This window comes from Cololabis saira, chromosome 15 (assembly GCF_033807715.1).
Source record: "Cololabis saira isolate AMF1-May2022 chromosome 15, fColSai1.1, whole genome shotgun sequence".
Classification (NCBI taxonomy): Eukaryota; Metazoa; Chordata; class Actinopteri; order Beloniformes; family Belonidae; genus Cololabis; species Cololabis saira.
This window is the reverse complement of record NC_084601.1, coordinates 3,496,052-3,521,109: the sequence shown is the minus strand read 5'-3', so window position 1 is coordinate 3,521,109 and position 25,058 is coordinate 3,496,052. Positions and strand designations below refer to the sequence as shown.

At 40.5% G+C, this 25,058-nt stretch overlaps 1 protein-coding gene across 1 annotated transcript in view; it reads right to left on the bottom strand.

Annotated features, from left to right (window-relative positions):
* The window catches only part of rbms3 (RNA binding motif, single stranded interacting protein), a 511,349-nt gene extending 502,558 nt beyond the window's left edge, over positions 1 to 8,791 (bottom strand). Inside the window, exon 1 of the mRNA XM_061742154.1 lies at positions 7,445 to 8,791. Coding sequence (XP_061598138.1) covers positions 7,445 to 7,519 — 75 coding nt within the window. The 5' untranslated portion in view covers positions 7,520 to 8,791. The remainder of the gene's footprint in view (positions 1 to 7,444) is intronic.
* Positions 8,792 to 25,058: the final 16,267 nt, after the last annotated feature.

The window sequence follows — 25,058 nt, the reverse complement described above, 5'->3', positions numbered from 1 at the left end:
CAACAACACAAAAGGCACCCCGGTGTCAGATCTACTCGTCAGCAAGCTGACTAAATATCACACAGGGAGAATTTACAGCAGGTATTCAAGCCAAATTACCAGCAATTTGAGGGTTCCCTGTGAGGGTTGTGTTTCAAACAAAGACGCAATGCACGCAACAGGCAAATATTTAATTGGAAAAGCATACTCTCCCCGTGTGTTGTTATCGGCCTCATAGGTGAGGGGAGGCGGGCGGTCTGCGACCTGGAGGAGGCATTTTTACTATAATATTCTCATTTCGCTTTGCCAATCTATTATCTATCATTAAAGATGAATGCACAGCAAGCTGTGAAGAGCCGGAGCCATCGAGCTCACGGAGCAAAAGACACAAGCTAAATAAAGACGGAATTTCGGCAAATGATTCCATGGGCTGATCATCCGGGGGATAGGCAGAAATGGGGCCTTTAAAGGATTCTTTCATCAAAGCAACATCCTGCAAGCGCCACGCAGCCATAACCTCATATAAAAGCTACACACACACACACACACACAAATCCTCTTTCAGGAATCAATAATTGAGCTAAAAAGAAGCACATGCTACACCCCACTGCACTAGTCAATAGGAAGCCAAATGTTATTGTTTCATCTCATTCTCTGACTTTCACATTCTAATCAGGGCTGACACGTGCTGGCTGTAAATCACGTTAGGGTATCAAACACAAGAGGATGCCAAGTTTAGAAGCATCTCAATTCATTCTGTCAATCTATGATGACACTTCACAGCTATTTAGGTATTATAAATGTATATATATATTTTTATGGGAAAAAAGAAAGGGAAAGGTAACAATGACAGCGTTTCCATGCATCAATAATCCTTTTAAAACCTGAATATTGGCAATAACCAGGTTTTGCACGGCCATGTAAACACCAATAACCCCTTTGAATAACCCCAATTTGCTGATATTGGGTTTTTTTAAAAACTCCAATATGAGCCCTGGGTTACTCCTTTTAAAACCTGAATATTGGGTCATGTAAACACCAAACGGAATATCCCCATCAAACGGAACAGGAATTTGTTTTCTGCACATGCTCTGTTCACAAGGAATCCTGGTCTTTTGAGTCCAGGAAGTTCTTCTAAACACGGAGAAACACAAGACCAGGAGGAGACTAATCACTTCATAAATGTAATGAAGGATATGAACATTTCTGCATTTGTAGACGGTACAAAGTACCGGGATAGAAGATTTACAAGAAGGAGAGAGAAAAGTTGTGCGAAGCAGCATTTGTTTTGAATTTGGGTACAGGAAGAAGAAGTGGAAATTACAGTAATTGCGTCATGATGTTCTCCGTGCGTCGCTGGTTTGATCCAGATATCCTGAATGATTAATTACCATGTAAACAGAATATTCCCAATGTTTCAGTAACCGGAATATTAGCAATAACCCCAATTTTGACTGCATGTAGTCATTGTCCTCTGAGCATCGTTCCATTCTCCCGGTTCTAGGGTGATACTCACACTCCTAACCCGTGTCCCTGGGGAGCCTGAGGGCATGCATGGATAATGCAACGGTAATGATACTGTACATAGGAAGTCCTGTGGGATTTTAGACTGAACAAACTAAATGTGTCCACAAAGGGAGGACTGATTCTGAAAGAGTATTCCTGGTGTTTTTGGTGATGAATCGGAGGCGTGAGGGACTGCCGTCTGATTCTGTCCAGCGGTGTGAACCTGCCAGCGAGGGCCTTTCTCCCGTCCCCGTAATCGAGCTATCAATGATCATTAATGAGAGCGTGACACGGCTCCCCACAACCCTCTTGGCCACGTTGTCCAGCACTCTGGCCCGTCTCCCAGCCTCCGTTACTGCTGCTGACCCTGACTGTGCCACTGTCACATTAACTCTCAAGGCCAAGCGCTGCACTATCCAACCGTGGAAATAAATACAAATGTCCGCTGCCAATCTATAAACAGAATGCATGGCTTCTTTTATTTATTTATTTGCCCCCCCCCACCCCCCTCTAGTATAGATACTAGAGTTTAAAAATACTCCTGTAGAAGTTGAAGTATCAACTCAAGTTTTTTACTCAAGTAAAATTATAAAAGTACTGGTTTCAAAACTACTTAAAGTATAAAAGTAAAAGTAATGTAAGGGGGAAAAAATCCATTAAGGACAAAAGCCATTTAAAATGAATGCATCTTAGTATAATGCAAATATATTAAAGAAGCATATATGTGTACTATTGAGCATTAACATGTGTTTCAGAGAGCAGGAGATATGATGACTAGTTGCCTATAAGTATTGTAATGGTGCAAAAAGTCAAACTTCAGAGGCATGTTATCATTTATCCTAACCTTTATTGGAATGTACATCCAAGTTTAGTTGCAGGAATCTGAGGGAACGGATGTAAGAACAAAACTGGACAAGAACATCTGAAACAACCACAACCAAATTCACTCTATCCGGATGGAGCAATTTAACTGGATAGTTTTTATTAAAGGCCCAAATGAAATAGAGTAACGAGGCTGTTTTTAAAATGTAAGGAGTAAAAAGTACAGATAATTGCGTGAAAATGTAAGGAGTAAAAGTAAAAAGTCGTCTGAAAAATAATTACTCCAGTGAAGTATAGATAACCAAAATTTATACTTAAGTAAGGTAACAAAGTATTTGTACTTTGTTACTTGACACCTCTGGTCTCAGATCCGCCATGTTTGTTACACAAACACGTATCAACGGGAATTTGTCCTTTTTCTTTCTTTCTGTCTTTCTGTCTTTCTTTCTTTCTTTCTTTCTTTCTTTCTTTCTTTCTTTCTGGCTCATATCTTTTCATCCATCCATCCATCCATCCTTCCTTCGTTCGTTCCTTCCTTCCTTCCTTCCTTCCTTCCTTCCTTCCTTCCTTCCTTCCTTCCTTCCTTCCTTCCTTCCTTCCTTCCTTCCTTCCTTCCTCCCTTCCTTCCTTCTTTCCTCCCTTCCTTCTTTTCTCCCTTCCTTCCTTCTTTTTTCCCTTCCTTCCTTCCTTCCTTCCTTCTTTCCTCCCTTCCTTCCTTCTTTCCTCCCTTCTTTCCTTCCTTCCTTCTTTTCTTCCTTCCTTCCTTCCTTCCTTCCTTCCTTCCTTCCTTCCTTCCTTCCTTCCTTCCTTCCTTCCTTCCTTCCTTCCTTCTTTTCTCCCTTCCTTCCTTCTTTTTTCCCTTCCTTCCTTCCTTCCTTCCTTCCTTCCTTCCTTCCTTCCTTCCTTCCTTCCTTCTTTCCTCCCTTCTTTCCTTCCTTCCTTCTTTTCTCCCTTCCTTCCTTCTTTTTTCCCTTCCTTCCTTCTTTCCTTCTTTTCTTCCTTCCTTCCTTCCTTCCTTCCTTCTTCTTTTCTCTTTCCCTTCCTTCTTTTCTCTTTCCCTTCCTTTTTTTCTCCCTTCCTTCCTTCCTTCCTTCCTTCCTTCCTTCCTTCCTTCCTTCCTTCCTTCCTTCCTTCCTTCCTTCCTTCCTTCCTTCCTTCCTTCCTTCCTTCCTTCTTTTCTCCCTTCCTTCCTTCTTTTTTCCCTTCCTTCCTTCCTTCCTTCCTTCCTTCCTTCCTTCCTTCCTTCCTTCCTTCCTTCCTTCCTTCCTTCCTTCCTTCCTTCCTTCCTTCCTTCCTTCTTTCCTCCCTTCTTTCCTTCCTTCCTTCTTTTCTCCCTTCCTTCCTTCTTTTTTCCCTTCCTTCCTTCTTTCCTTCTTTTCTTCCTTCCTTCCTTCCTTCCTTCCTTCTTCTTTTCTCTTTCCCTTCCTTTTTTTCTCCCTTCCTTCCTTCCTTCCTTCCTTCCTTCCTTCCTTCCTTCCTTCCTTCCTTCCTTCCTTCCTTCCTTCACATACGTTGTGCGTCGATTTAACGCTGTCTTCGCTTCACACAAAAACATCATCAACGGGAATTTATCGTTTTTACCGCGAGATACAAATTCTTACCGTGGGGAATTTTTGACGGTAAATCGTGAACGGTAAAATATCACCCATTCCTAACGGCTACACTATCCAACCGTGAAAATAAATACAAATGTCGGCTGCCAATCTATAAACAAAATGCATGGCTTCTTTTATTTATTTATTCCCCCCCCCCCCCGACCCCACACCCTGCTCTGGGTCTGGTTTGCATGACACAGGACCCTAGTGGCCCGCGCTCAAGGATACATCAACGCTGACGCTGGCAAGATCGGATCTGTGCTGACCTTGGGAGCGAACTGCAGCATACGCAAAGGAGGGGTGGAGGTGGAGGTGGGGGGGTCGGACAGAGCCGGGATGCAGCAAGTAACACGAGGGAGGAAGAACGGGGAGGGAGGGGGACGGGGGGGGCACAGGGGAATGAAGGGGGCATGCCTTGATTGAGAGGCCCCTGAGATGAGCAGCTCTGAGATATGAGAAGGGGGAGGTCGGGAGAGACGGGGGTGATGGAAGGGGGAGAGGAGGAGGGGTGGAAAAGGAGAGGAAAGCCAGATGGCAGCGGTACAAATGTATTAAACTATAAATTAGGGGGAAAGCTAGTGGACTGCCAGGTGGGGCTGCACTCGGGTCCTCCCAGCTGGAGGGGCCATGATTCTTCACATGAGGAAAGGATGAAAACATCATCACACACCGGTTTATTTAGTCCTTGTTTTGGGGAGGGTTTTCAAATAAATAGAGCGAAATTTTCAAAAATTAAAACTGGTTTTACTCTTGCAGTAAATAGTTTCAAAATGATTAACAAAGATGCCTTTTTTTATATATTTAATTAAGACACAAATAAAAATGCACTTATTTCTGAAACCAGATACAGGACTGTCTCAGAAAATTAGAATATTGTGATAAAGTTCTTTATTTTCTGTAATGCAATTAAAAAAACAAAAATGTCATACATTCTGGATTCATTACAAATCAACTGAAATATTGCAAGCCTTTTATTATTTTAATATTGCTGATTATGGCTTACATTTTAAGATTAAGATTCCCAGAATATTCAAATTTTTTGAGATAGGATATTTGAGTTTTCTTAAGCTGTAAGGCATGATCAGCAATATTAAAATAATAAAAGGCTTGCAATATTTCAGTTGATTTGTAATGAATCCAGAATGTATGACATTTTTGCATTACAGAAAATAAAGAACTTTATCACAATATTCTAATTTTCTGAGACAGTCCTGTATAAAGAATGCATTCAGTAATGTAAGTTAGCTTTTTAAAGTTTGAAACAACAAATACTAACAGAGTTTTCATTACATGAGTCACAAAGGGGGAGGTATTAAATAGTTAATCACCACAATACTTATAGGTAGATGCTTTGGAGAGCAAACACAAGCCCGCTCCTTCAGAATGTTGGCTTGCACACCTGCAGCATATCCTGGCACCGCTGTGCATCGCAATGTCACAATAATAGTGTTACACATTGTGGTAGAAAAACAAATAGCAGTAATCCCCAAAAAGCTTCCATTTTAATCCCTTGATGATGTCTGGGTAGTGAGCCCGGCCAGTGTCCTGGCAGCCGCTGGGACCAGGGCCTGGGCTCCCATCCCAGAGCCACTGATGCATGTACAGCTAGAACAAACACGGGCAGCCCACACCACGCCGGCTCCGTGTCCCGGACCAAACCAGCAACACCGAGGGAGTAGAAGGGGTTCATACGCTGCACCACAAGAGGACATTTCAGCTCTTATGTGAATAAGATACTTCATATTGTAATCCGTTCTTTTAGAAAAGTGACAATCAAGCCAACAATGGCTTATACTTAAGATTGGGAAATTCAATTTGTATCCCCATTCTTTTAATTACCGTATTTGTTCTTCTGGTACTTCTTGTTTAACAGATAGAAGTAGAAGCAGATTTCAAACAGATAAATAGATAAATAAATACTGGTTATTTTCTCTTGGTTCTGTCCCGTTTTAATCAGCAAAGTTGCTGCCGTGTTAAAAGACACTGTTAGGAAAGGATCTATTTAGGTACAAACATGTACATCATTTACAGTTCAAAATCCTTCTGTACATGTAGTACATATCTAATCTAACCACACTAATATCTGCGGCTTGCATATCTTTAAATAAAGTGGATGCAGCTTATATGCAGGTGCAGCTTATAGTCCAGAAAATACGGTACTTAACAATTACCTATTACCACCTTGAGACTCACATCCATACATAGACAAAAAAAAAAAACCTTCATTTACAGTAGCAATGTTGATTAGGAAAGGTCTATCTATCTAAATAGAAGTTAGTCGAGCATGATATATATTTTGCACCATCTGATGAGGAACTCAGTAATGAGGTAGCAATGGAGGTTCCACAACAGCTCCTAGTTCTAGGCTACGTGTGTGGAAAAACAGTCATCATTCCCGAACCTCCAGCCATGATGCCTCATCCTCAATGATACATATCAGCACACATGCATCCAACTGATAGAGATATCCAAGAGATACCTGCCGTATGAACAGGGGTGCACACAAGCCGGTACTCGAGACCCAGTCTACTGCACGTTTTAGATGTTTCCCTGTCTCAACACAACCCTGATAGACAAGGCTGTGTCACCAACAGAGTTGTGTCAACCTTGATGACATGTTGATGACGACCAGTGATTAGAATCAGGTGCATTTCTGCATGATCTTATTCATTAAATTGAACATTTTGTTCCTGCACGGGCAGGACACTTTATTTTCAGGGTTCATTCTAAAATAATACAAAAAATACTGTGATCATTATACATTTTACAGTTATTAACTGCTAAAACTGACATCTTAGTTGCATTCAATGATCGACGACATTTATAGTAAACTCACGCTAATGCTTGGCATTTCCTTGGTCACTGCTTACTTTCTACATCTATCTATTTGTTTATTTAAAAGGATCCCCATTAGCTGACGCCAAAACGAAAGCTAGTCTTCCTGGACAAACTTTCTCTCTTCTCTATGCTCATTATCTAGGATGGCCGACAATGTCCAAATGCACATGCATGCAACTGATATAGATATCCAAGAGATACCTGCCGTATGAACAGGGGTGCACACAAGTCGGTACTCGAGGGCCAGTCTACTGCATGTTTTAGATGTTTCCCTGCCTCAACACAACCCTGATAGACAAGGCTGTGTCACCAACAGAGTTGTGTAAACCTTGATGACATGTTGATGACGACCAGTGATTAGAATCAGGTGTGTTGAAGACAGGGAAACATCTAAAACATGCAGTACACTGGCCCTCGAGTACCGGCTTGTGTACACCCCTGGATATAGATATCCAAGAGATACCTGCCGTATGAAGCCATCACAATCAAGGACAAGCTATCCACCATCCCATCTACTGAGACAGATGAGAGGATGATGTAGAGGAGGTGGGTGGTGGGGGTGGAAGAGAAGAGGAAGGGAGTGAGGGAGGGACGGCTGCTGAGGAGGGACGGAGGGCAGGAGGGAGACGGAACTAGAGTGTGGGAGTAGATGAGAGAGGATGTAGGGGGAATTAAAGAACAGCCCAAAAGAGTGGCTTGGTTACCTTGGTTTGGAGATAGTGGGGGTAGTAGTAGGTGTACTGAGGGTACATTGGCTGCTGCTCCAATCGCTTGCCCATGTAGCTGGAATCCTTAGCACTGAGGCAGGGAATGGTGACACGGGTGCGGGAGCTGCCAAGGAGCTAGCAATATGATAGAGGCAACGGAGGGAGCTGTGCAATTCCAGTCTTTGCTGTCTGCACCACCGTGTCGCGAGCAAGAGGGGGGTCCTCGTTGGGGGGAGAAGGCAAGGCTCTGCGTTCCGGACAGTCGCTTGGGAGAAAGGTCTGGCCCCTGATGAGGAAGCTCTGGATAAACTGTGTGTCACCGGTCCAGAGACTTGGTGTCTCGCTCAGTCACTCGCCTCACCGCTGGATCAATAGAAATCTTTCCACAAGTGCTAGAACCAAGAGACAAGAGACACGGCGTGTTTCTTTCTTTCTTTCAGCGGCTGCCTTTTCCTTTTCGGATAGTGTTGGGTGAGGTAGAGGAGGTAAAGGGGGAAAAAAGACAACGCGAGGAGGAGGTGCAGGTGGCAGTAACTCTGGTCCTAGTCCTATAAATGTTGAAAAATGGGAGAGGAAGAGGAGGAGGAGAGGAGGAGGAAAGGAATGGTGAGGAAAAACGGGAGAGGATGTATAGGTTCACTTCTCTATTTAAGCTGTTTCACTCCGGTCTTTTTGCCTGGGCTTTAATCCGACTCTCTCTCGCTGCCCCCCCTCTCTCTTACAAACACACACACTCTCTCTCACACAAAACACACTCACACTTCCTCTCCCGTCTGATTCGACGATGGCTGCGTGCTGTCCTGTTTGACAGAGGAGGAGAGATCCTCGGAGCCGGTTTGCCGACAGATGCACTTAGTGGAAGGAGCAGAATCACAACATGAGAGCTTAGCACACACAACAGAGAAGCAATCTCAAGTCCGTAGCAGAAGGAGCCGGCAGCAAAGGAACGGATAACGGATGACAGGCGATATTATCCCAGAATGATGTGGCAAAAGCAGTATATTTAAAAAATAAAAAATCCACCGGTTAGTTTAGCAATCCACTGAGTTCCAGCTTGTAGACAAGTGAAGAAAAAAAAGACATTAACAGTGTCCCGGGTGCCCAGTTGGAGACGTAGTCCCTCGTTTTGTTATCCTCCTTCTTTCTGCTGTTGTGAAATGTGTTCCTTATTCTTCCTCGGCTCTCTCACCCCTGTAAGCAGCCTTGCATCTCACGCGTGCGCTTTCTTTCTCTCTTTCGTCTCTCAGTCTCTCAGCTTCTCTCTCTCCTTCTTCTCCTCCACACTGACAGGGCGGTGAAGGGGGCTCGTCCGACGCTGAGCGGAGCAGACTGCCTCCTCTTCTCCTCCTCTTCCCCCCAGCCCAGCCGGTGGGAGGGTCTTGAGCAGCTCTAGTGTGAGTGAAAGATCCAGACACGGACCAGCGGGCTGCAGCGTTTCCACAACCTGGAAGAATGCAAGGAAGAGGAGGAGGAGGAGAGGAGAGGAGCAGAGAGGAGAGCGGATGGCGCCAGCGTGAGCAGTCGATTCCCCCTACTGGCTGCACACGGAGCTGCCGCCTGGAACTCACACCAACAAACGTGCCCTCTCGTCAAACTCAGCTGACTTGACCTCAAAACCAACGCAGTTAAACAAACTCTTCACGTCTGACTTATAGTCCATGGGCCAGAGCCCCAAAATGACCACTCAAGGTGACAAAACTTACTTAGGATTAGGGCTGGGGATCGATTCAAATGTCAAGAATCGATTTGATTCCGATTCTTAAGATTCAGAATCGATTATCAAGATTTGATTTGATTCGATTCGATTCCGATATTGATTTGGGTTAGTGTTATTAAAACTGTTTTTTGAGCTGTTGCATGAATTATATGACTGTAGTTATGCAAAATATTACTACTAGTATTATATTGAGATTCAACAGCAAGTATTGCAGCTAATGATGCTGTAAGGACCAATCAGCTCCCAGAATGCTGATAGAACTGAAACAGAAACATCGTGGGTCAGAATTACCAAACAGATCCAGGGAGGAATCAGAGACGGAGGAAATCGCTTTTATTTTTTCCCACATTCCGTTTTTATTTGTTCCATTTCCGGTCTATTTTGGTTTTTAATTTTTGAGCATTTGGTTTTTAACATTTTTTGCAAATGTAACCCCAAGACAATATATAAAGTAATGAAATATAGACAATTTATGCAATTATAACCTAACACTTTAATGTTTTCATACCTTTAAACATATTTAAAGGAAAAAACATGGCACCAGTTATTCTCGTGTCTAACAAAACATTCCTTTTTTGGGGATAAAGAAAAAAAATAAGCAAAAGTTGTAATACATATGAATGTAGACATATGAATCGATTTTTAGGAATTAATATGAGAATCGATTTAGAATTGGGAAATCGATTTTTTCAACACAGGCCTACTTAGGATTTTTGAAAAGATCCATGTCTGTAGATGATATTCTGGTATGATAACCTTCCTGAGTGGAAGCTGTATCATAGTTATCAGCAGTACTCGATTTGTAAAAGAATATCAGGGGATGGTGGATTTTATCATATGGGGACAGATAATTTGTGCTGATTACAAATAATATAATATATTATAAGCAGAGGTGGGTAGAGGAGCCAAAAATTGTACTCAAGTAAAAGTACTGTTACTTCAGAATAATATGACTCAAGTAGAAGTAAAAAGTAGTCATCCAAATAATTACTTGAGTAAAAGTAAAAAAGTACTTGGTGAAAAAAAATACTCAAGTACTGAGTAACTGTTGAGTAACGTCTGATTTATTTTTTTAACACAAATTCAAACAGACAAAAGTACAAAATAATCATCTTCAGGCAAATTGAATCAATAAAATAAATTAAAATTAATGAAAAATAAAAAATTACTTAAATTTAAATAATCTTAAAGTAAATTCAAGTACTTTAATAAATAATAAAATAAATAAAATAATGGTAAATATGTTGTTATATCATTATGGTACTTCCTCATTAAGTACAGAAAATAATTACCTGATACTTACCCATTAATTAAAGTGAAACTGGACTGTAAAAGAAAGCGTGTGTTGTTTCCATAATATTACCTGGTAATTGTAGATAAAATGATAAAGATTTGAACAATTGGCAAAACGTCTGATAATTACCTCCCCTTTACCCCGCAATTAGAAAGTTGGACCAAACCCCCTCACATACACCCCCTCACACACACCCCCTCACACACACACCCCCTCACATATACCTCCTCACACACCACCACCACCTTGTAACAAATACGCCAAAACAGGTGATCTGTCAAAGACTTTTTTTTTCTTCAAAAGGATAAAGAAAAAAATATAAAGTTCTGTATAAAAACATATTGTACAGTGTAAAACGTATTGCATAGTGTAAAACATAAAACTAGGCACAGTGTTGAAAATATAGGCACATTCAGTCAATCAATGCAACAAATAAAAAATACAGTGCATTCAATAACGATATAACAACATATTTAGATCTCAAACTGGCATGTCAAGGACCCCAGTATTATCTGCATTTGGTCATCACCCTTAATATCAATGCTGCCATTTACACGCACACACCAGCTGAAAAATAGCAGATCTACAAACTTATAGCGCAGCAGATTACATGCAGAGTGAATTAAGCACTTCTGTCATTTTACGTTTTATTTTTATGCTTTTATTTTGAAGAGCACCGTTCTTCCTCTCTTACTTCCGTTATTGACAAAGCTTAACTTCCTGTTCCCGTCCGAGCATGCTAACGCTGCTCCAGAGTTGGTAAAATATGCAAGCAAATGATTAACTTGTCATATTTTGTGTTGAAACTTATGAAAAGTTATTTTATTGTGGTTCGCCCCGTGTTTTTGTTGTTTACATGTCTCAAATCTTTGCTTCTGTGAGGGTCTCTGGGGAAAAAAATTGAGATTAAGAGTGATGGCCAAATGCAGATAATACTGGGGTCCTTGACATGCCAGTTTGAGATCTAAATATGTTGTTATATCGTTATTGAATGCACTGTATTTTTTATTTGTTGCGTTGATTGACAGTTTCACTTTAATGAATGGGTAAATATCATGTAATTATTTCTGTACTTAATGAGGAAGTACCAGGTAATATTATGGAAACAACACACGCTTTCTTTTACAGTCCAGTTTCACTTTAATTACTGAGTAAAAGCCAGGTAAAAATGTCTGTACTTATTGGGTAAATACTTAGGAAATAGAATTACTGGGTAAGTAACTACAAGGTAAGTACCTGCCAATTGCCAGGTAAAACATGGTAACTATCAGGTTAATTACCAGGTGAATAGAGTCATTTACACCCCTCGGGGGTACATGCACCAATCCATTGATAATACATAAATCAATAATGAATGGGTAAATACCCGGTAGTTATCCATGAAATGTATAGTAAATACAAGGTAACTACATGGTCATTGAAGTGTAATTAGCTGCTAACTACCTCAAATATAGGTTATAATTTCCTGGTAGTTTGCAGAAAAATACTTAGTAATTACATGGTACTTACTTAGAAATAATTCATGTGATTTCAGAGTAATTACATGGTAAATTGACTGGAAGTTACCAATATTAACCTAATAAATACCTGTAATTTTCCTCATAGTTCCCATCTAATGTCTTTGTAATTACCTAGTAATGTTTAGTTTAAACAACCAGGTTGTAATTACATGGTACAAGAAAATACGTAATAATTACCTAGTACTTACTGGGTAAATTACCTGGTAGTTAACATGTAATTACCTTGTAAATACAAGGTACTATTAGGTAATTACAGTGTAATTACCATGGTATTACCTGGTTATTACTGTACTGTAAAAGAAAGGGTTACCCAATATTCTTGCACTCATTCATGACCACACTGTGGTTCAGTCCGCAGCGCCCCCTGCAGGTTTGGAGCACTTCCGGTTGTAGTGACCGGTTATGAAGCGTTTTTCTTTTGAAGATGGTTTTTCTTGTTTTATATGGTTTTGTACTTTGCATTGTTTCTCTATTTGCAGCACGTTTGATGATGCTGCATTTGTCTTTGTTTTTTGCAGCACGTTTTTTCATTTGCACCACGTTTCCTCTTTTTGTACCTGGTTTTGAGTTTGTGAATTTGAATCGTTTCTGTACTTGAAGCCGTTTTCTTTAACTGAGACGCATTAGGCCGTTGCAGTGCGTTTGGCCCTTGTCGCCCACCGTACTATGCTCATTATCTGATGACATATTTCTGGCTGATAAGACATCCATCCGTCATCTCTAACTGCCTCTTCCTATTCAGGGTGACGGGGTGTGCTGGAGTCTAAGCCAGTTCTCTCCAGGGGAAAGGTCGGGGTTCACCCCGGACACGTCCATGAAAGGATATCACCAATTCACCTAACATGCACGATTTTGGAACCGGACACCCCGACCAAAACCCACACAACAGGGAGGACGTGCACATTCCACACAGAAACACCCCTGCTGGGATACCAAACGGGAACAACACGTCATCTACTCTACATCCACTAACCACTATTTGCTTTGCTCATTTTGTTTAAACAATATCTACATTCGTCCTTATATTTGTGATACATCAGTAATGAGAGACAATTACACTGCAAAAACTCAAAATCTTAACAAGAATATTTGTCTTATTTCTAGTAAAATGTCTAATTTTTAGTCAAAAACTCTCATTACACTTAAAACAAGAGTCATTACCAGAAAAATAACTTATTTGACAATTTTCACCTGTTTCAAGTAGATTTTCACTTGAAATAAGTAGAAAAATCTGCCAGTGGAACAAGATTTTTTTGCTTGTAATAAGAAGATAAATCTTGTCCCACTGGCAGATTTTCCTACTTATTTCAAGTGAAAATTTACTTGAAACAGGTGAAAATTGTCAAATAAGTTATTTTTCTGGTAATGACTCTTGTTTTAAGTGTAATGAGAGACTAAAAATGAGACATTTTAACTAGAAATAAGACAAATATTCTTGTTAAGATTTTGAGTTTTTGCAGTGTAAAAAAAGAAAATACGTATCCATGGTCTGGTACGGATGATACAACGTTCTAGATACGTGACATTTGTGTTCACCTTGTGATGCTCGTGTGCAGTTAATGCTGGTCCGACTCTGTCATCACGTTATCACATGACGACTCTCATCCTGATGAATAAGCAGGAGGCTTTATATAAATACTCGCAGCTGCAACTCGTCTTTGTCGCGCTGTCTTCGCGTCCACTGTAATGGCCCGGCTCTGACCTCTCCATCAACATGCTGTTGGCCAAACCTAGTTCCATCTATAGCTCCGGACCGTGGGAGGAAACCAGACCACCCGTGAAAAAAAAACCTACGCAAACCACAAGGAAACATGGCACAATGTTCGAATCGTGTGCTTCCTGGTTTGAACATTTGCAGTGTCGTCTACTGGATTACCATTCCACCCTGAAGCCTACGGGAAGCCTACCCGCCTGCAACACCATCCCAAAACCACTCGATTCCTTTGGATTTGACTTTGATTTTCAGGAGCTAGTAGCAATGGATGTAGAAGAAACTGCAGCGTAGGCAGAGGGACGACCCGACTAATATCAACACCAGACATTAGAAATGGTGGAGTGATAGCTAATAGGGGTGTAACGATACACTAATCTCACGATACGGTACGATACACGATATTGAGGTCACGATAACGATACGATATTATAGCAGTATTTTTTAACAACCTTGAATGAGGAACATATGACTGGAAACAATTGTCTTTTATTTGAAAGACACAAAATACAAAACAATACTGTGCATTTGCCCTATTGTTACAGTTTGTAATGCTTTATAACTGTTTAAGTTTTAAAGAGAAAGCCAGGCCAACCATTTTCCACAAACTGAACTAAAAGTAAATGTCAGGTTTACATTATGCATCTTCAGTTTCATACAAGTACAAATATTTAGACACAAACTGAATAGTTTCTCTCATGTATGATTTGACTTTTTTCTTTTCAAGAAATTTAACAACTAAAATTAAATAAATAAATAAAAGTAAATAAATACATACAATTTTACATCATAAAAAAGATTGATTCATGCTCACCTTATAAGTGTAAGAGGAGATTTATTTTTGTTAAGAAGGTTATTTTGGTAATTCAGGGTTCATTATTTTATAAATATATTCTTTATATTCTGATGTAAATCAGGGACTATAGTGACACTAGTCAGTTTATCTGTAGTGATTAGTCTGTTTTAGATTGGGCGGAGTGATACGCCACAGTACGGCACTAGGTGCTGTGTTGATGTTCTAAAATCCTACACTGTTGAGGGACATTAAAGTACACTGGAACTCAGCAGAAGTTGTCCCCGTGTTTATCCTACTCACGACCCCAAAAAGGTTTAATTTAATAAGGTAAGGCTTAACTCTACACCAGCCTTACATCAGTAAAAGTTCAGAGCTCAAAACCCTGCAAGAGTCCCGTGATCGGGACCAAAACGGTACTAGTTTCTTCTGAGCGGAGGAAGATTTTGGTCCGCGGGTCGAGTCGGTCGGCACGAATACGCTGCGCGTTACTAGTCAACACAATAGATTAATATTAATAACCCAATATTGCGATACACTTTGTCACCTCCACGACACGTATCATGACGTTTTTGTATCGCGAAATTTCGTGGTACAATATATTGTTGCACCCCTAATAGCTAGTGAATGACGTTTGCGGTTTTGCAGTCAAAACTTGTTGCTGCTGTCTTGGTTGTTTTGAAAACTGACTCTTGCCTGCTCCTGTACGAGTAATCGCACAAAGCAAGTTTTAGCAAAGTAAATGGATGCAGCTATCATCCCTAAATCTGCAAATTAGATCAAACACAATTCTTAAAATGTCCTGTTATTGTATCATACACACGTGCACTCAATAGACGGATCTCAAATGAAACTCCAGGACATACATGTACATGTTCAGGCACCTCATTTGTCCTCCTAATTATCAAATGAGTTTAGTTTTCGTTGAAATTATCTGCCGTGAGAATTGACACAATAAACCACGGCCGTGGACTAGAGCGCTGCAAAATGGAATCACTGGGCTGAAAACAATTAAACACTGGCAATATCTGTATCTGAAAATAGAAGTGGGACTTTGATTAGTTCTGTTTTTCATCTGTTCCACATGTGAACATTACACAAAACCCCACAAGACCGATTCCTCATTCTGGAAGAAATAAACATCTAATTCTGTATTTCTGAAGAGTTCAACAACGGTAATCATATGTGTTTGTTTCAGTTAGAGATAAATTAATTAACTGAGTATTTTTCTTACCACTTAAATATGTTTTCAGATCACATAATGACATGCAAAGGCAACATTATTTTTTAGGATATCACTTGGGCATAGAAAGTTACTTTCTTTTCAAAACTCTGTGATCAACTTGAATATCTTTACCAAGAAAAGATGAGATGTGTTGCTCATAGGGCTGGGCGATATGGACCAAAAGTCATATCTCGATATTTTCTAGCTGAATGGCGATACTCGATATATATCGATATTTTTTCTGTGCCATAATTGGGGTTTTCCCCAAAGCATTATAGCATAGCATCTCTGTTAGCATCTCTGTTAGCATCTCTGTTAGCTTCATTTTTTTCTGAGGCAAACCCTTAAAAAAAGTCAGTGCCAAATGTCACACAGGTTCCTTTATTAACAGAGGTCTGCCCAATATCAAAATGTATAAAACAAATGAAATAAAAATAAACTGCCTGCATATATAGAATAAAAATGCTTCTTGAATAAAATAAAACAAATATCCCTTTCCTGCATAACAATGAAATTAAAATACACTGTGCAATTAATACAATGTAGACAGTAACAGGCAGACTTTTCCACTGAGGTTGACAGTTGTGCAAATAACAAAACATGTGTGCAAATCTCAAATAAAACATTCAAGTCAATTTGTCACAAAATAAGCTATATCAAAATCATAAAAAAAAAAAATGTAATTTTTTATTTTTTTTTTTTCAAATCGATATAAACGATATTGTCTCGTACCATATCACGTTTGAAAATATATCGATATATATTAAAATCTCGATATATCGCCCAGCCCTAGTTGCTCATACAGCCCTTTTTTAAGTAGCTGAGTCTTGACAAATGGGGTTTTGTGCTATAAATGTAGTCATCTTACATTCAGGTGTAGTCCGTATTTCATTTCATAGTAAGAATAAAAGCCAAACAAGCACACGGGTCCTCAGACGAAAACAAAGCACGGAGGAAAAGGGCCCACATTTACAGACATGGAGGGTAAAATATAATTATAAGATAGGCCACTCTTATCTGAAGGAAAGAGACAAGCTGATATTGATTGCAGATTACCAGATTAACAGCCTCTGCTTCAATTACACACAAACTGTCAGCAAATGTGAAAAGGCAGAGTGTCCAGAACACAAAAAATAAAACGAAAGCCACTGAAAGATATAGAGTGAAAACAAGACGCGTAGGGAGATGGAACTCGTAGGCAGAAAGGATTAATACATCTCCACGCGACTGCCTGCCAAGTGATCGACCATGTGAAGATATTTTGTTATCTAATAGGTATTAGACTCATTTCTGCATTTACACTATATTTTATGAAGTAGAATGGAAATAAATTTAACTTTAGACAAATTTGATCCAACAGTGATAGTCTCCACCGCACTAGATTGATTGGATATCTGTTATGAATATTTTATATCTTTATTTTTTATGTTGCAGAAATCAATAATTAGTGGATTCATCTCTATATATTTATATATACTAAAAAAAGACTGGATAATCAATTCATTGTTTACAGAATGTTTGATATGTGATGCATATGAAGATTCAATCATTTTACATGGATGAAACATCTTTGGTGGCAGACAATTTGACTAGGGCTGTAACAATATATTGTGCCACGAAATTTTGCGATACAAAAACGTCACAATACGTGTCGTGGAGGTGACAAACTGTATTGCGATATTGGGTTATTAATATCAATCTATTGTGTTGACTAGTGTCAGCACTGGCCCAGAAGTCCATGAGGACAGCTCAACAGAACCAAAAGAAGTGGTACGACCAAAAAGCTAGAGAGAGGGTCTTTGAACAGGGTCAACAGGTGCTTTTGCTGCTTCCTACCTCCGACAAGTTGCTGACCAAGTGGCATGGACCGTATGAAGTCATCAGACGGACCGGTAAGGTCACATATGAACTTTTTATGCCAGAGAGAGTCAAAAAATATCAGTCATTTCATGTAAACTTGTTGAAGGAGTTCCAGGTTCGCCAGGAGCCAGTGCACCATCAGCTGTTTGTTCGAGCAGTTCAGGATGAGGAGGTGACGGAGAAGTTTTTTCCAGCCAGTACTGGGGAACCCAGCCCTGTAAACCTGACCCATCTGTCAGCCTCACAGCAGAAGGATGTTGTGCCTCTGCTTGACCCAGAGCTCTTCAAAGAGAAGCCAGGTTTCACCTCCCTCGTCCAGCACAAGATTCGGCTCAAGAATGATGCTCCAGCACGGCAGAAGAGCTACAGGGTTCCTGAGCGGTTGGTGCCTGTGTTACAGAAAGAAATCAAATTGATGTTGAAGCTGGGTATAATTCAGGTATCCAGCAGTGAATGGTGCAGCCCTGTTGTTTTGGTACCCAAGAAAGATGGCTCACTGAGATTTTGTATTGACTTTAGGTACCTAAATGCTGTATCTCGATTTGAGTCATATCCCATGCCCAGAATCGAAGACCTGGTGGAGAGAGTTGGAAGAGCCAAATACATCACAACACTTGACCTGAGTAAAGGCTATTGGCAGGTGGCACTGGCACCAGAAGCCCAGGAGTTGACGGCCTTTAAGACCCCATTTGGTATGTACCAATTCAAAGTGATGCCATTTGGCCTCCAGGGGGCACCTGCCACATTTCAGAGACTCATGAACCATGTTCTGAGAGATGTGTCAGAGTTTTCTGCTGCCTACTTAGATGACGTGGTTATCTTCAGCCAGTCCTGGGAAAAACATATGTGCCAGCTGCAACGGGTCTTGCAATGCATCAGAGCTGCAGGACTAACCATCAACCCACAGAAATGTGGGGTAGCGCAGAGAGAGGTTGAGTATCTGGGTTATGTCATCGGCTTTGGCAAAATCAAGCCTCAAGTGGGGAAGGTGGAGGCCATCCAGGCGTTCCCTGTCCCTACCACCAAAAGGAAGGTGAAGAGTTTCCTGGGCCTGGTCGGGTGGTACAGGAAGTTCATTCCTCACTTTGCAGAGCGTTCAGCAGTGCTGAACAACCTCACGAGAGCCTCAGCATCCAACAAAGTGCGTTGGACCGAGGAGTGTGACAGCGCTTTCAGCGAGCTCAAAGACTCAATCTTCACCCATTCAGTCCTGCACTGTCCTGACTTTGATAAGCCATTCACCCTGCAAACAGACGCCTCTGGAGTGGGCCTTGGGGGAGTGCTGCTGCAGGAAGTGGAGGGAGAGATGAAGCCAGTCGTGTTCCTGAGCCGTAAGCTTCTGGACAGGGAGACCAGATATTCAACCGTGGAGAAGGAGTGTCTGGCGATGAAGTGGGCCATTGATTCACTCAAGTACTACCTTCTAGGAAGACACTTCTATCTGGAGACAGACCATCGGGCCCTTCAGTGGTTGGACCGGATGAAAGACGCCAACATGCGTGTGGCTGGGTGGTACCTGGCCCTGCAACCATACAGCTTTACAGTCCGCTACAGATCTGGGAAAACCAACATGGTGGCTGACTGTCTGTCTCGGGTCCATGAAGTCTGAGGTACTGTACTCTTCCAGAAGAGGGGGCAGGAAATGTAATGAAGGCCCTCTTCATTACTTGTTTATATCTGTATTTTATAGTATTTATGGTGGTCAACAGTAAATTAAGACACAAACACAAAACATTTAATATTTTTATTGAAGTTGTTTGTTAATTTTGTTGTGTTTTTGTAGATTTTTGTTGCTGGGAGGAATTGAAGGCCAGCCTGTAAAACAGAGACAAACGTTTGGTTTGGATAGCTCAACACATGTGCTTATGTGATTGGTTTACCTGTGCCATGCTGTGTAGTTTACTCACCTCTGTTTCTCCTCTGCAGGGTGTTCAGGCTAAAAGTGTCTGCAAGGGCTGAGCACCAATTTAAAGGCTCAGGAGAAACCAAGTCAGCAATTAGTGGAGGGGTGTTAGGCTCTTTGATTGACTCTTCAGCTTTTGTTTGATTGCTAATTGATTTGTGTAGTTTATCATTAACCTTAGTTAGAGTATTTGAGGTTTAGTTGTAAATATATTTTCATGTATTTGTGTTTTGGGGTATATATTTAAATGTATGGTGAGGGTGAGTTCTCCCTTTTGTTGTGGTCATTGTCAGTGGCAGGGTGTATATAAGGCTGCCAGTTTCCATCAATCCTGGTTGCTGCCAGGACCACGTGCTGCTGTGGGTCTGCAGCCATTTTTGAGTGAATGTGTTTTTGGAGATGTGTCTTTTTGGTGAAATAAACACCGAGTTGGTATACACCTGGGGCCTGTACTACGAAGCGGGATTTGGGGTTAGCGAGGTAACTTCAGGTTTAACCCTGGGTTTTCAGGACTACGACGGTGGTTCACTTCTTATCGGGGCACATCGCCATGGTAACTTATGCTTAACAGCTAACCTGCTCCGGAGCAGGTTATGTTCGAGATACAGATCGCCGGGTATAAAAGCACCGCCCACTGACCAATCAGCTCTCTTGGAAAATGGCATGCCCTTTCGAAGAGAATCCAGTGGAGCTTGGTGAGCGGATCGTGAGAGGATCCCTCCGAACAGAACGCGTATTCAGGGCCACCAAAACCCCTTTGCTCTCCCTGTATGAACGATCCAAAAAAATCAAAAAAAAAGGAAAAAAGGAAAAAAAGAAAAAAGAGGTGGAGGAGAAAATAAAAAATAAATCAATCAATGAATAAATAAAACAAATCATCACCCAAAATCCGATGTACAGTCAATCCAAAACTAATACCAATTAAATAAATAAATCAAGAAGAAATCAAAAAGAAGATGCATTTGTAAGGGGATAGCAAAAAAGGGATTTTCAATTTCGTCCCTCGAACATTCTGAGAAGTCACTTTAAAATACTAAACACCCCCTCCTGAAAAAATAAAAAATTAAATAAAATAAATAAAAAAACCCAATTCTTTGGTACAGCATCAGCACAAGTTATCGGTCAACAACAATAGTTATAGAACCAATATATACAGGACTGTCTCAGAAAATTAGAATATTGTGATTTTCTGTAATGCAAACACAAAAACAAAAAAATGTCATACATTCTGGATTCATTACAAATCAACTGAAATATTGCAAGCCTTTTATTATTTTAATATTGCTGATCATGGTTTACAGTTTAAGATTAAGATTCCCAGAATATTCAAATATATGTTTATATCCCTATGAATTTACACATTTATACAGTCAGCGATCTTTTGCCAGCTGTCTTTCCTGCATTTTGCAGCTGCAACTGTGTTGCTTTTTGCCTGTATTATATGCCTATACTCATCATATTTCCGTAAAATTATAGTTTGCTCTTCGCTACTGAAATAAGCGGCTCTGACAGCGGACTTCTCCATGTTTGCGATTGGTCATGCGCTGAAAACACCCACCCTTTTATGTGCACGCGCTCATATCCAGATTGGAGAAACCTGGGTCGATCTACCGAGTTGATAACCGCCGTCGTGTGACCGCTTAGCGTGATTGCAATTGTCCCGCTTAGTGAATCTGGATAAGGAAAAGATATCCTGGATATGTTGAACTTGCTTCGTAGTACAGGCCCCTGACCTCTGCCTCAAGCCTCCTCGTGTCTTCAGTCCAGCCGTTACCCGGCCATCCTAACAACTAGTAACGACCGCGCCTCGACCCGCGGACCAAAATCTTCCTCCGCTCAGAAGAAACTAGTACCGTTTTGGTCCCGATCACGGGACTCTTGCAGGGTTTTGAGCTCTGAACTTTTACTGATGTAAGGCTGGTGTAGAGTTAAGCCTTACCTTATTAAATTAAACCTTTTTGGGGTCGTGAGTAGGATAAACACGGGGACAACTTCTGCTGAGTTCCAGTGTACTTTAATGTCCCTCAACAGTGTAGGATTTTAGAACATCAACACAGCACCTAGTGCCGTACTGTGGCGTATCACTCCACCCAATCTAAAACAGACTAATCACTACAGATAAACTGACTAGTGTCATTATAGTCCCCGATTTACATCACAATATAAAGAATATATTTATAAAATAATGAACCCTGAATTACCAAAATAACCTTCTTAACAAAAATAAATCTCCTCTTACACTTATAAGGTGAGCATGAATCAATCTATTTTATGATGTAAAATTGTATGTATTTATTTACTTTTATTTATTTATTTAATTTTACTTGTTAAATTTCTGGAAAAGAAAAAAGTCAAATCATACATGAGAGAAACTATTCAGTTTGTGGCAAAATATTTGTACTTGTATGAAACTGAAGATCATAATGCAAACCTGACATTTACTTTTAGTTCAGTTTGTGGAAAATGGTTGGCCTGGCTTTCTCTTTAAAACTTAAACAGTTATAAAGCATTACAAACTGGAACAAACGTACAGTATTGTTTTGTATTTTGTGTCTTTCAAATAAAAGACATTTTTTCCAGTCATATGTTCCTCATTCAAGGTTGTTAAAAAATACTGCTATAATATCGTATCGTTATCGTGACCTCAATATCGTGTATCGTACCGTATCGTGAGATTAGTGTATCGTTACACCCCTAATTTGACCAAGTATAATAAAGACAAAAAAATCAAGATAATTTTGGCTATGAAAAGAAGGAAACCTTTTTTTTAAACACTCATAATTAACACCGTAAGCTGCAAACCAAACAACCCTTTAACAAAAATGCATTTGTAAAAATGTACCGTGTGATATGTTGCTGTTGTTTATGATGGCAACGGACCCTCTTCTTCTTAAATAGTCATTCCATTTAGTAGAAACAGAATTAAAAAGACAGAGATAACTGTAACGCAGACATTGGCCGGCTAGTTCATTAATATTCATCTAGTCATTAAGAATTAAGAGCTGGGAGCTGAGCCTGGACTCTTGAAACTAAATAATGTGACCTGTGGCCTCACACACAACACTAGAAACTTCTCTGAGAGCTGAGCCGAGCTGAACTTTCAGCCTCTTTATCCATGTGCTGGCAAAGGTTAGTTCATGAAGGAAATGTGACATAAAGCGAGTGCAGGGCAGCTCTGCATGCTGCATATAAATAAACGTCAGCACCGACTTATTTCCCTGAAATGGACGGTGCACTCGCTGCATGTTTTCTGCACATGTAGATGGAGAACTCTGAATCTGTGAGACTGATGGAACAGAAAGGTGATTTGCAGTAGCTGCTCAATACCAAGTATCAACATGGATTTAGTTTCTGCTCTTGTAGTAGAAACTGTTGTAAGAAAGCTGCATCATCGTTAAAGAACCAAGGTTAACCCTTGTAGTGTGTTCGGGTCAAAATGACCTAAATTCTCCTTCCTTCTTTCCTCCTGCTCTCCCTCCTTCTCCCTTCCTCCCTTCCTTCCTCCCTTCCTTCCTTCCTTCCTTCCTTCCTTCCTTCCTTCCTTCCTTCCTTCCTTCCTTCCTTCCTTCCTTCCTTCCTTCCTTCCTTCCTTCCTTCCTTCCTTCCTTCCTCCCTCCCTCCCTCCCTCCCTCCCTTCCTTCCTTCCTTCCTTCCTTCCTTCCTTCCTTCCTTCCTTCCATCCTTCTTCCCTTCCTCTTTCCTTCCTTCCTTCTTTCCTTCCTTCTTTTTCCCTTCCTTCCTTATTTCCTCCCTTCCTTCCTTCCTTCTTTCCTTCCTTCTTTTTTGCCTTCGTTCCTTCTTTTCTCCTGCTCTCTCCTTCCTTATTCCCTTCTTCTTTTCTCCCTTCCTTCCTTTCTTCCTTCATTCCTTCCTTCTTTCCTCCCTTCCTTCCATCCTTCTTTTCTCCCTCTCCCCTTCTTTCTTTCCTTCTTTTCATTCTTCCTTCCTTCCTTCCTTCCTTCCTTCCTTCCTTCCTTCTTTTCTCCCTTCTTTTTATCCCACCCCCCCTTCCTTATTTTCTCCCTTCCTTACATCCTTCTTTTCTCCCTTCCTCCCTTCTTTCTTTCCTTCTTTTCTTTCTTCCTTCCTTCCTTCCTTCTTTTCTCCCTTCTTCTCTTCATCCTCCCTTGACCCAAAGACAGTACAAGGGTTAAGCCATTTTTTGGTGCATTTGCTGCTCCTCACAATTAAATTAAATATTTAAAATTTACTTAGGTTTCAAAAAAATGTACCTTTTTAATGTTACAGATATTTGAAAGTTTAAATGAAACGTATTTGCGAATGCTTCTGCAGGCGGGTCCGTGTGACGCTTTTCATAAATCAAAGCAGAAGCCATCTGTTAGTCTTCACTTCTGAGGTCTTTTCCTCTGGTCTTTGTTGATTCGCTTCTAAATGCAGAGCAAGGGTGAGTCATTCATAAGTCTCTTAAATAGAGAAACAGGAAGACAGCTGAGAGCACCGCGCACTCGTGTTGTCAAGGTGCTCGGTGGCTACAATTTCCGTCTCAGGAATAAAGTCCAGGCCAATAATAGAAAAACCTTGGCATGATCACAATGTGGCCTCTGGACAGGACCGGAGCAGATCAAAGAGTTTAAACGCATTATATTAAGTGTCTTCACTGGCAGATTGAAGTCGGAGAGAAAAATATGAACATCTGTGGAGGTGTTATTTTTCTGTGGAGGCAATGACGCCTCCCTGTTTGGCTGCTCTGACAACACTTCAAACTTCCAGTTACTATGCAAACATACTCCCTAAAAGGTGAAATGTTTACCGTATTTTCTGGACTATAAGCCGCTACTTTTTTCATAGGTTTTCAACCATGCAGCTTATACAAAGGTGCTGCTATTCTGTGGATTTTTCTTCCACCGCTCGGGGCGCTCTAACCGGAATTAGAATCAAAACTAAGACAAAATAAATGCAAAGAAGAATACGCTACTTCTTCTTTAGCAGATAGAAGTAGGTAGAAGCAGATTTCAAACAGATAAATAGATAAATAAATACCGGTTATTTTCTCTTGGTTCTGTCCCGTTTTAATCAGCAAAGTTGCTGCCGTGTTAAAAGACACTGTTAGGAAAGATCTATTTAGGTACAAACATGTACATCATTTACAGTTCAAAATCCTTCTGTACATGTAGCAAATATTTAATCTAACAACATAAATATCTGCGGCTTGGATATCTTTTTTTTTAAATAGAGCGGATGCAGCTTGTATATCTTTTTTTTATTATCTTTTAAAAAATAGAGCTGATGCGGCTTATATGCAGGTGCAGCTTATAGTCCAGAAAATACGGTAGTTTAGTTTTAGTTTAGTTTATTGTTTTGCACAGTTTTTAAAAATATACCGGAAATATCAAATATAAATACTATAGGTGCCAGTGTTGTGCATGAACGCGTTCAAATGAACGCGTTCATTGAACACGTTCATTTCTGTGAGAACGTTGAACTGAACGCAACATATTTGCACATAAAGAAATTGAACGTGAACTTGTTCATTCTGCAGATCATGAACTGGAATTTGAACTGTTCAGATTATGTGAGTTGCAGCTTCACTGTTTAGGTCCAATTATTACGGAATAATCCTTCTCATT